The sequence below is a fragment of the Labeo rohita genome, chromosome 24 (assembly GCF_022985175.1).
Source record: "Labeo rohita strain BAU-BD-2019 chromosome 24, IGBB_LRoh.1.0, whole genome shotgun sequence".
NCBI classification, from domain to species: Eukaryota; Metazoa; Chordata; class Actinopteri; order Cypriniformes; family Cyprinidae; genus Labeo; species Labeo rohita.
The window spans coordinates 13,606,787-13,618,531 of NC_066892.1; the positions used below are offsets into that span (position 1 = coordinate 13,606,787).

The 11,745-nt window shown below is 36.6% G+C and overlaps 3 protein-coding genes across 3 annotated transcripts; 1 reads left to right on the forward strand and 2 right to left on the reverse strand.

Moving 5' to 3' along the window:
* The first annotated feature begins 545 nt into the window (after positions 1 to 545).
* urad (ureidoimidazoline (2-oxo-4-hydroxy-4-carboxy-5-) decarboxylase) lies at positions 546 to 1,928 on the forward strand. The gene is made up of 2 exons (XM_051098405.1): positions 546 to 822; positions 929 to 1,928. The coding sequence occupies exons 1-2, from the start codon at positions 648 to 650 to the stop codon at positions 1,276 to 1,278; spliced, it is 525 nt and encodes a 174-aa protein (XP_050954362.1). The 5' UTR covers positions 546 to 647; the 3' UTR covers positions 1,279 to 1,928.
* An 84-nt stretch (positions 1,929 to 2,012) lies between these two features.
* pdx1 (pancreatic and duodenal homeobox 1) lies at positions 2,013 to 5,435 on the reverse strand. The gene is made up of 2 exons (XM_051098404.1): positions 5,006 to 5,435; positions 2,013 to 3,148 (listed from the first exon to the last, which is right to left on the reverse strand). The coding sequence occupies exons 1-2, from the start codon at positions 5,433 to 5,435 to the stop codon at positions 2,790 to 2,792; spliced, it is 789 nt and encodes a 262-aa protein (XP_050954361.1). The 3' UTR covers positions 2,013 to 2,789.
* A 3,560-nt stretch (positions 5,436 to 8,995) lies between these two features.
* Positions 8,996 to 10,735, reverse strand: si:ch211-140b10.6 (protein POLR1D-like). The gene is made up of 3 exons (XM_051097628.1): positions 10,612 to 10,735; positions 10,128 to 10,202; positions 8,996 to 10,030 (listed from the first exon to the last, which is right to left on the reverse strand). The coding sequence occupies exons 1-3, from the start codon at positions 10,632 to 10,634 to the stop codon at positions 9,655 to 9,657; spliced, it is 474 nt and encodes a 157-aa protein (XP_050953585.1). The 5' UTR covers positions 10,635 to 10,735; the 3' UTR covers positions 8,996 to 9,654.
* Positions 10,736 to 11,745: the final 1,010 nt, after the last annotated feature.

Sequence of the window (11,745 nt, forward strand, 5' to 3'; positions counted from 1 at the left end):
AGTGGTAGAAATTGTTGAATAAAGACATTATTTTTGCTTTCTTTGTGCACAAAAGGGATTCTCATAACTTCAGAAAATTAAGGTCGAACCACTGATGTCACATGGACTATTTTAATGATGTTCTTACTACCTTTCTGGCCCTTGAATGTGGTAGTTGCGTTGCTGTCAGGGTTAGAAAACTCTTGGATTTTATCAAAAATATCTTAATATTTGTGTTCCGAAGACGATTGAAGGTCTTGTGCCTGAGGGTGAGTAATTAATGGCAGATTTTTTATTTTTGTGGGTGAACTATCCCTTTAATTTTTTTTAACACATGACTTTTTCTGCTCATTAGCCAAATTAATGCTCATCAGTAATGGTGGTGAATACAAAAACACATGAACAGAGATGCGAAGACAACCATTTCTACGAAAACCAAGAGATTTGAGTCGGACTCTTGAATTAAATATATAATCCCCAGTAAACATACCTGTAGTGTGTAATGATGGTATTCATCCTCCTTAGTGCGTCACAATGAGACAACTAGGCTACGGATATTTAAATGGCACCAGTCACTAGTAGTTGCCCCGACGGACGTTGACCTTGTCCAATATTGGCTTTCGCCATTTCCAGTAGCCTACAGTTTATAGAGAACACACGCCGGAGCCATGGACATAAACGTTGTAAATGCTCTACCATACGAGGATTTTGTGAAACTATTCGGTAATGTGGTTGAGAAATGCCCTCTCATTTCGGCTGCAGTATGGTCACACCGGCCATTCAAAGATCTTGCAGACATCGAGGCTCACATAACGGAGTTCATTCACCGTCTACCAGACTCAGGTAGGCTATTTATTTTTTTCTGCTTTGTCTATTTACTAAAATCAGGTTTCTTAATATTTTAAACACAATAGCTTATTTACTGGTTAAATACGTTAAATGTGTTTAGGTAAAGAGGGCATTTTGCGGTGTCATCCTGATTTGGCGGGCCGGGATCTCCAGAGCGGGACTCTAACACGCGAGTCTCAAGAAGAGCAGAGTCAAGCTGGTATGACCACACTGGATTCCGCAGAGTTTCTGCAAATGTACCGACTAAACTCGGAGTACAAGGAGCACTTTGGCTTCCCTTTTGTCATCTGTGCTCGTCTCAACAACAAAGCTGATATTGTGCATCAACTGTCCGAACGGCTGAAAAATGACCGTGCAACAGAACGAGAGCGTGCAATCGAAGAGGTTAAAAAAATCTGTAGCCTCAGGTTACGCAATATTGTTTTGTCAGAAATTCAAACCAAGCTGTAACTCAAGTCACCATTACAAAAGTGTTTACAGCATTTCTTTACTTGATAGGTAACACAAAAATAAGTATATGCTTATAAAAGAATCGATTCATATATTATGCAGTAACAAAAATTTGTTCTAAAAAGTTATGAAAACATTATTTCTGGATTTCCTGTCATCGTTAAAAACGTTCTTAAGTTTTTTGCTTGGTTATTTGACCGTTAGAGAAAAACATTAAGGAAATGTTCTATTATATCATTTTGCAAACGTGATGGGAAAATTACTTTTAAACGTTCTCTGAACCTTCTGAATCTAGAATGTTTAATAAAAACGTTCCAAAGATGTAACATTTTGAGAACGTTATTAAAGACTAGATAACTGTGAATGAACTTTCTATTAACGTCACTGAAAGAATGTTTGTTCGTATCTTTAAGAGAACCTTGCCGGAACGTTAGCCAATGTTTTAACAACTTTCCCTTTTAGCTGGGTTTTTGTCGCCACTGACACAGTAAAAAACGTTTACTATTTTGTGAAGCTCTGTAAATCTATAATAAAGTGGAGTGATAAAAGTGGCAGTACTTATGTTTTTGTCAAAGTACCCTTGTAATGATCCTAAAAATGCGCGAACAGATATGCTGCTAAGGCAAATTTCAATAAATCCATTAGAATTGTGTTGTTGTTGTTGTCATAAACTCTGGGTTATGAAATCACTAAATAAAATTAATTATTAATTGGCAGTATGTATCCACCTTATTTTTCCTGTAAGAGTGGGTGCGGCCATTTGTAAATATTATGGGTCTGGCTTCCAGTCTCATCCAAGTCCAGCTATTTTTAGCTGTAAAAAATCAGTTCATTTTGCTGCTTGATATTGCAAATAGACGTGTCTTTCCATATTATTTTAAATGTGTTTATCTTAATTATAAGCACACTGGTTTGTAGTGCAGTTTTACTTTTTTTACTGCACGTTGTTTCTTCTCGTTATTTCCCTATAACGGCTAATGAACCGGAAGTCTCGCCCATATTACTTCTGCTTTTTTAGAATAAGTTGGATTGTCCTTTATGGGTTGCTTTGTTTTACTAATTTGCACTAAATTAAAACAAATAACATGACGCCACACTGCACACATGCTTTTAATTTGTTTAGTAGTAGCTGCATAAATAGTATGAATGTTACTGAAAGAAATTCATAAGAAATAAATTCATTTGTATCTGACTATTCATGGTCTATCTATAAATACGAATACATATCAATTATAGTTATATATTTGATAGCGAACATTTGTTTCAATGACGTCATGAATTTCTATTACACAAAAACACCTCCCCAAAAAATGACTCCACGGAAGCTTCGCCTCTCACACAACTGAGATCGCCCCCTACTGTCAATCTTTTAGTTGTACTGTACAGATTTACAGGATTTGACTGTTGTGATTGTCAGAATGAGACAATGTGGCACGCTTATAGTTCCAATCGTAGATGGCAGGCTGATAGATCGTGCTGATGACACACGTCTCTTTTGGACAGTGTTTGTTTTACGAGTCTTGTGGGACAGGAGGCACATGAGAGTGCAGGGGTGAGGGGGGTCCCGTTAGAGTTCCTGGAGCGACACACGACTCATCCTTAAGATCTCCGGACGTGATGGAGGAATCCTGTTCGGGATCCACTCCTCTGGCTCTCCTCTTGTCCTCCTCCTTTTTCCACTTCATGCGTCGGTTTTGGAACCAGATCTTGATGTGTCTCTCGGTGAGGCTGAGGGTGAGCGCCAGCTCCACACGGCGTGGGCGTGAGATGTATTTGTTGAAGAGAAACTCTTTCTCAAGTTCGAGCAGCTGCGCTCTGGTGTAAGCCGTCCGTGTGCGCTTGTTTTCCTCCGCTTCGACCATGTAAGAGCCTAAAAAAGAATTACAGGAATTACATTACATTTTACTAAAGTCCTGTTTTTTTATTTATTTTTATTTTTATTTTTATTTTGTTTTTTGTTTGTTTGTTTGTTTGTTTTGACAGTCACACCATCTCCGTCTGAGGATATTGCAGTTTAAAAGTTATCTGAATGTTTGATCAGGGCGTAATGTGAAGTAAAACTCAAGGGTGTCAACTCAAAGGTCAGAACCTCCTAATTGAATTCAGTTTAGTTTATGTAAAACGAGCACTACCTAAAACTAAATGAAAATGCTGTGTATTTAATTACTTTAAGTACTCGACGTTTTATTTCAGTACGTGTGATATTTTTTAGATTTATTGCCAAGAAATGTTGTATATAAGCATTGTCTCGAATAAAAGTTGTTATAGTTAACCTAAAATAGGCTATATTATCACCTGGTGAAATTTGACGTCCATTCACCGCTAGAAATCTTTTACAGAACTGTTTTGTCCGACGAAGGGTAATCTTCTCTTTTCGTTTTCTAATCAAATACTATTCGAGGAATTAAAATTCGTCTCAAAAATTGCATTTGTTTAAAATAAAAGAAACCAAGATATAATTCATTTTTATTGCCATAAAATGATCCAAAAAAAAGGAGACCTTGCAAGTGTAAAGTAATATTTGTGACCCTGAACCACAAAACCAGTCATAAGTGTAAATTTTTATAAATTCAGATTTATACATCATCTGAAAGCTGAATAAAATAGCTTTCCATTGATGAATGGTTTGTTAGGATAGGACAATATTTGGCTGAGATAAAACTATTTGAAAATCTGAAAAAAAAATAAATAAATAAATAAATAAATAAAATCAAAATATTGAGAAAATCGCCTTTAAAGTTGTCCAAATGAAGTTCTTGGCAATGCGTATTACTAATCAAAAAATAAGTTTTGATATATTTACGGTAGGAAATTTACAAAATATTTTTATGGAGCATTATCTTTACATGATCATAAACGAAAAAATTATAATTCTGATCCACACAATGTATTTTTGGCTATTGCTACAAATATAAAATATAAGACTGGTTTTGTGGTCCAGGGTCACATTTATGTTCATCGGGTCGTTATTTTAAACCCCAAATAATATTATTAAATATAAATTTTAATAATAATGTTATATGACAAATTCTTTCTATATGCTATATAGGAACCTATTTATATAATACTATTTTTATACTTGTAATTTTACTATTTATATAGTATTTTATTACAATATTTAATAATCGTAACATTTTACAATAAATATAATTAATAATGTTGTTAATGGAATTATGTGAATGTTAATAAAAATAATCAGGCAACTAAAACTCACCAGTTGTGTGCAGTACAGAATGTCTAGACTATTAGACAAAAGTAAATAAACAAAAAACTAACTTTCCTTACTTCCTTTCTTACCATTTTCTTCTTACGGGCGATTTTAAAAGGTAATTTGCGTGTGGCCTAAATTGTACTGAATAACCGCTCAAGAAAAACGGGATGTGTTCATGACTAAATTATGCCTACTGTAACGATTCTTTACCACAATAACACTTTTCAGGCCCGCATTTCAGCCTTAAAAGGTGGAAAACTGCGACGCTTTGGGAATCCCAGTCCCTTTTTAGAACACTGGCTCTGTATGTACTTTTTTCTAAAAATCTACGAAAATATTCATTTCAACTAAATGGGATGATTAGAAATCTTACACTTTCATAATGAAATCTTGTAACACAATGATTTTAAGCACGTTGGAGATCATAAGCATACATTTTGACATTAGGGCCTGCTTTCATTTGATCCAAACTTAATTGGTAAACCTAAAGATTGATAGCCGAAGTACGAGAGTTACCTGTCCACTGTCCTTTCCAGGCATGCGTGTGAGATTTCGTTGACTTCATCCACGGGAACGGCAAATGATATCTGTTCCGATCCCCGCACAGGTCAAGAGAGTCTCCGTAACCGCCGAGCGTCTGTAGAGATGTCTGTGGAGTCTGTGGAAGGTGAACATGAGGCCCAGCCAGATCATCCCGGCTCGACATGTTATAAGAAGTAATGTCGGTAAGATTTGGCTGGTCCTGGCCGCCCAAGGGCGGTGAGGCGTAGACGGACTGAGTCTGTCTACTCATATACAGACACGGTGGAGGGTTTTGGCTGTAGTCTTCGTTGGGGTGTCTCTGGAAGGCGCAAGAGTCCTTGTACAGGTGGTTAGGAGGGTAATAGTGTTCTTCCCGATTCATGATTGCCACAGACCGGGGAAAGCGTGCTGTACACGAGCACATGAGCTAGCGCCCTGCCCCTGATCAGGACCTCTGCTCTACCTGCAGTCTGAGCGTCTGGCGCCGTTCGAGGGCCTCATAGGTGTGCCACCGTGACCATGTGACCCTGCTGCACCATTGGTTTCACTGTTTACACAAAGCTGTCAACTGGCAGGAGATTCTGTACGTGTTTCCTTGCGACTGCCCCGCGGTTTGACAATAATTGAACAGAACTGACCATGCTCAAATCAATGCCCTTGGCAAACACTTTCTGTTTGCCTGCGACTATATGTGCTACACCTGCAGTTGTTAGACTCTACTGCAAAGACAGGTGAATCGGGGAATCCGTATCTCTGATCTCCGCCAAAAAAAAAAAAAAAAACTGCCGCTTTTCAATGAACACCGAACGGGTAGAAAGAAAGGGACTTAAAATGTAGGGGAAAAGTTGATAAAACATTCTCAAATTGCTCGAATTCTCATAGCAACTTCCAATAGAGTAGATAAGGGATCGATCCTCACTTTATCAAAGGCAAAATAATCCAGACCTATATCTGAACTTTGATTTTCTTTAAAGACTAATTATTGCTTATGGCATATATGGCTCTGTGAAGAACATTTAACCTCCATGGAAACTTTCTACTGCACAAAAAGTTGTTTATATTATTAAAAAGTTCTTTGGGAATATTGGGGAAACGGTTCTTTCTCTGAAAGTTTGTTTAGGGAATCCAAAATGTTTTTTCTATGGCTTCGCTGCGGGGAAAATAAACTTTTGGAACTAGTTTTAAAGAGTGTAGCGGGGTGCGAGGTGGTTGGGGTGTCACAAGGTTTCAAACGTAATGATAAAGTTATTTCAAACGCGCATTTTCACCTGTGGCCGAATGTGTTAAGATTTAAAATTTACTTGTTAAACTTTCTAGTAAAAAACCTGGGTTTCTAAACGTACACATCAAGAGGCACCATTAAGCCCTTGTTACGTAAAATCTATGGACACTGGTGACAAGGACAACCATTACGCACACTTCTCAACATGTTGTCCGCTTTTTGCTTTAACCAAGCTTACCTGCCATTAAGCACTCCCGTCCACGGACCATTAAACTAAAGCCCTCGTGGATAAATAAAAACGAGCTGTTCGGTGTAAACGAATTAACATGAAGAGTGAAACAGAACTCAATTAGTATGAGATGTGTGCGCAACGTGAGCGCACCAGGTTGTCCCATGTTTGAGAGGTCAGATCCAGGGAGAAACGGGCAGCATGAAAAAATAATTTTTAATTAGGGGAATTTCCAAGTCTCTCTTTTTTCTTTTCTTTCTTTTTGTTTCCAAAAAAATAAATAAATGTAAGTGTTTTATTGTCGTTCCAATTTTTCTTCATCTTTAAATAGGGCTGAAATTAAATTAGCAAGACTTTTCAACTTAATACATTTGTATAAATAGATAAGTTTGTATAAAGTAAGTGCTGGGCAAATGAATCGGGACTAATCGCATCCAAAATAAAAGTTTTGTGTACATAATCTATGTGTGTGTTGTGTATATTTATTATGTATTTATCTACACACAATAAATATACACAGTACACACACATACAAAAAATATATATATTTGCGATTAATCGCGATTAATCGTTGCCCAACAATAAGTAAATTATCAGAATATTCTTTCTACTCAATAAAAAATGAATCTATAAACAAATGAACGTTTAGACAAAGAACATTTAAATCACTATTCGTTAGTACAACCTTCAGATAGTGAATAATCTATCTATCTACTGTGCAAAAGTTTTAGGCCACTAATATTTTCACCAGCTAAAAATGGTTTAAAGTAAGTTATTTCTATCTTTTGCTGTAGTGTGTCAGTAAAAAATAAGTTTACATTTCCAAACATTCTGTTTGCCATTAATTGTAATAATCTAGTGAGATTTTTGTTTGCACAAGGAGTCTGACAACAGCCAGTGCTCCACACAGAGATCTGATCTCACCATCATCCAGTCTGTCTCTGGAATGACATGAAGAAACAGAAAAACTGAGACAGACTAAATCCAGAAGAACTGTGGCAACATTGATGTTTCAAGTAACCTACCTGCAAAGCTACCTGAAAAACTCCACACAAGTGCACATAGGGCAAAACCTGCTTTAAACGCAAAGGATGGTCACATCAAATGCTGATTTATTTTAGTTCATAGAAGTTCATTGATAAAGAAAATCTATTTATGACATTGTTTTTGACAGCATCCTCATTTTATGTGCCTAACTGCCTAAAAATGTTAACAGTACTGTAGCTTTGTAGGTATAGGACTCATTTTGAAGATGTTGCCACAGTTCTTCTGGATTTAGTCTGTCTCCGGCTTTTCTGTTTCTTAAGACTTATTAAGATTGAATGATGGAGAGATCAGATCTCTGTTTGCACAAGGAGTCTAACAACAGCCTGTGCTCCATACAAAAATCTCACTGGATTATTACAATTAATGGCAAAATCAATGTTTAGAAATGTAAACTGATATTTCCTACTGACACACTACAGCAAAAGACAGACTTTAACTGACTTTAAACCATTTTTAGCTGATGAAAATACTAGTGGCCTAAGACTTTTGCACAGTACTGTATCTATCTATCTATCTATCTATTTTTAAAAACAAAATGTTAAATCTTTTATTATATTCAAGCACATTTCGAGTAATTCAGACTATATGGCAGAGTTCTGTGTTTGCATGCACCTCTTCAAATGACAATAATGGCACTTTCTCTCCTATCTTAATGGGGCTCTCATGCGCCATCATAAAAGTTCAAGCAAATCCATTCCTCGCAAATCAAGCCTTATAACGACGCCTAATGGTGTTTATATATGACCTCGTTTAAAAAGGAAAGGAAACCGTTATCCGCGGCTATTTTTACAGTGTTGAAAGAGTACAAAAGGTTTTATGAAGCGTGAGTGAGACGACGCTATTTGGAAGCATATCCATGGAAGGTTATGAGAGGGATAATGGTGTAAAGTGATATGTAATGTAGCTTTGCCATGCCAAAAAGGAAATACACAACTTAAGGCACTGGTACATAAAATCGGCTAGCAATTAAAACGCGTTTTGAGACTTCAGATAAAACGCAATAAACCAGTTAGGGAACACGCAAAAGCGTTCTGAAACCACTTGTATGTTTGAGTAGGAGTAATGTGTCGCTATAAATGTCCAAGTGCGACTCGATAATGGGAGTTCAGATAAATCATAATGGTACAATTGCGTAATGTAAAACGACACGTAATCAAACATTGATAAACCCAGTGGTCTACAGCTACACCCACAAGATGCTTCATCTTACAAAACTAAAGGAAAACGTTAAACGTGTAAATGCTGTAGTTCTTAATTACATGTGCATTTTCACATCAACTATCACGTGGTGAGGTGCGAGCAACCAAGTGAAACGGAAACTGCGCCTTTTTACTTTTCAGACGCTTCGATAAGAACATGCTTGCTTAGTGGCGACAGTAAAGCTTGGGCAAACACGTCACAAAGGAATGATAATGACATTTAAACTTAAATTTAAGACGCCCACTGAAGAAAATCTCAGGGGCAATAATTCATTCTGGCACTTCGCATTGAAAAATGACAACGTGGCTCATAACACTAGCGTTTATTGCACAAGCGCTGATTTTTAAAAACCAAAGACTATTACTGAGAAAACAGAAATTATTGCTGATACATGCTGGGATAATTACGAATGTAGCTACGAAAACAATGTTTATTGCTGGTTAAGTTGTGTATCAGTTGTCAAACGAGTAATCAAGATTAATCGCATCCAAAATAAAAGTGTGTACTCTATATACACATACATGTATTTGCATGTATATATTTACATCATATATAAATATATTTAATATATCAACAAAACATTTTCCTAAATATATACATGCATGTGTGTGTTTATATATACATAATAAATATAAACAGTACACACAGGTATATTGTGTAAACAAAACAAAAACTTTTATTTTTGGACGCCATTAATCGCTTGACAGCACTAAATTATATAAACACACACACAGTGTGTTTACACAAACATTTATATACCTAAATGAACAAGAAAAACAAACCCGAAGGGAAATTCGCAGTACACAATAATTGTATTTTTCAGGGATATGATGGCAAATGGAAATTTGAAGAATGCTTTCATACTGTTCGGTATTCATAGGTGTTGCTACAACCAAGACATGTAAAGATCTCATGTAAGCTATAAACGCTAGAAACCCTGTTACATCATTTCCCCCCTCTGTCAGTGTATTTTTTGACATCTGGAGAACTGTCCCGCACTGGTGAGCGAGATCGAGTCCTTTTGGATTTCCGGGAGAGGTGTGGGGAGTGGCATCGGGATGATGAATGACTGTGTGAGGTAGAGCGGTGTTTTGAAGTGTGTGAATGAGAGTCAGAGTGGTATCTTCTGTGTGTATAGTCTTTTTTGTGATTGCACTTTTCACAGTCCGTGTTACGATGTTTTTCACAAGCTCTTTTGTACTTATGCTCATCTCTTTCCCTCTCAGAAGCGCGCTGATTCGCAGGCTGACGCGTCAGAGCAGAAGAACGAAGAGTGTTCAGCAGAAAACGCTTGTTTGTGCTTCCAAGAGGACATTTCATCCTAGAATACAACAATTTAACCATCTTTAAGATAAAATGCACAGCCTTTTAAATTGCAAGGACAAGCAAAAGTGTCTAGGACAGCAAATTAAACTTACCATCCAGTAGCACCCATCGTCTCGGCACGGACTTTTGCTCGACTAGTTTCTTTAAGGAGTTCCTCCACTGCTTTCCTGTTGGAGGAAAGAAAAATATTTGCATGCGCGAGAAAAACGGGTAACTGTAACGTTAGTACTGTAACCTAAGGGCCTAAAGTACTTTGTTTAATTGTCAATTCTGACTGCAGGGATAGTATTTATTTCTATAATTCATTATTGTATTAACAGTGCTTTGATATTTAAGGCAGTGGCACTCAATTACAACTACGTTGTTAACAACATAAAACCCTACAACTGCTTATGCACACGGCTAAATGTTATTTAAATATATAAACAATTCCCTTTAAAATATCAGAGATTACTGCTACATGTAGTACTTAGGACACCTAGCCACCCGTACATCTTCAGCCGGGTCACACTTTCAACATAACATCATAAATTAGCTCTCTAAAATAGTTGTAATGCATCTTTAGCAATGTCATACCTCTCTAGTTCACTTTCATCCATGATATATTCTAAACTCAAACCGCATTCAGTGTTAAATTCTAATTCGTTTCGGCTCTGCTCGCTAACTGGTGTTGTTTACTATACTTGAGGACCCAAATAAGGACCCCGTTTGATTTAGTCCTTGATCATAGTCTTAACCTAAGTAGGGGACGTAAAAACATAACAGTAAAATTCAAACGAAATATATTAAACCTTTCTGCATGAGTACATTTTTATACGCGTCTAAAAAAAATAATTTTAGTTGCCACATTTGCCTGACGTCGTGTTCCACGATCGCATTTCAATCAGGCAGCTATATGGTCACAACTACTATTCAATTGACAGCGTGAGTGCCCGCCTCCAAGTAGTGATCAGAAGTCAGATTCATTTCCTCGAATCGGTTCTTTTGAACAGTTCGTCTGAATGAGGCGTTTCACGAATGATTCGGTGGTTTTTTACGTCATTATATGGTCGCTTGGCATATTACATGCTCTATTCATTACGTTTTAATAAACAAGAGTGTTTGTTGTAATGTCATACGTCCCAGTTTAATTTGTTACTTAAACCAGGAAAGCCAGAAACTGGATTTACAATACAGTGCCCTCCACTAATACTGGCACCCTTGGTAAATATGAGCAAAGATGGCTATGAAAATAAATCTGCTTTGTTTATCTTTATGATCTTACATTAAAAAAATTCACAAAATGCTAACCTTTCATTGAAGTAAAACAATTAAAAGTGGGGGGAAACTTATGTTATGAAATAAATGTTTTTCTCATATGCATGTTGGGTACAATTATTGGCACCCTTAGAAATTATAATGAGTAAAATATCTCTGAAGTATATTCCCATTCATATTTGCATTTATTTAGCACACTAGAATGACTAGGAGTATGATACTGTCCAGCAATAACTTCCTGTTTCACAGGATTATAAATATGAGGAGCACAAAGGCCAAATTTCCTTAATCATCCATCACAAGGAATAAAACCAAATAATATAGTTCTGATGTGCGGAACAAGATTGTTGAGCTTCACAAAATAGAAAGTGGCTGTGAGAAAAGGGCTAAAGCATTGAAAATCCCAATTTCCATCATTAGAACAATAATTAAGAATTCCAATCAACTAAAGAT

Excerpts from the sequence above, each read along its gene's own strand:
- urad (XM_051098405.1), top strand. The coding sequence starts at position 648 with ATGGACATAAACGTTGTAAATGCTCTACCATACGAGGATTTTGTGAAA. Across the intron at positions 823-928 it reads TCACCGTCTACCAGACTCAG|GTAAAGAGGGCATTTTGCGG; the intron begins GTAGGCTATTTA and ends AAATGTGTTTAG.
- pdx1 (XM_051098404.1), bottom strand. The coding sequence starts at position 5,435 with ATGTGCTCGTGTACAGCACGCTTTCCCCGGTCTGTGGCAATCATGAAT. Across the intron at positions 3,149-5,005 it reads CTGGAAAGGACAGTGGACAG|GCTCTTACATGGTCGAAGCG; the intron begins GTAACTCTCGTA and ends ATTCTTTTTTAG.
- si:ch211-140b10.6 (XM_051097628.1), bottom strand. The coding sequence starts at position 10,634 with ATGGATGAAAGTGAACTAGAGAG. Across the intron at positions 10,203-10,611 it reads GATGAAAGTGAACTAGAGAG|GAAAGCAGTGGAGGAACTCC; the intron begins GTATGACATTGC and ends TTCCTCCAACAG. Across the intron at positions 10,031-10,127 it reads ACGATGGGTGCTACTGGATG|GATGAAATGTCCTCTTGGAA; the intron begins GTAAGTTTAATT and ends GTTGTATTCTAG.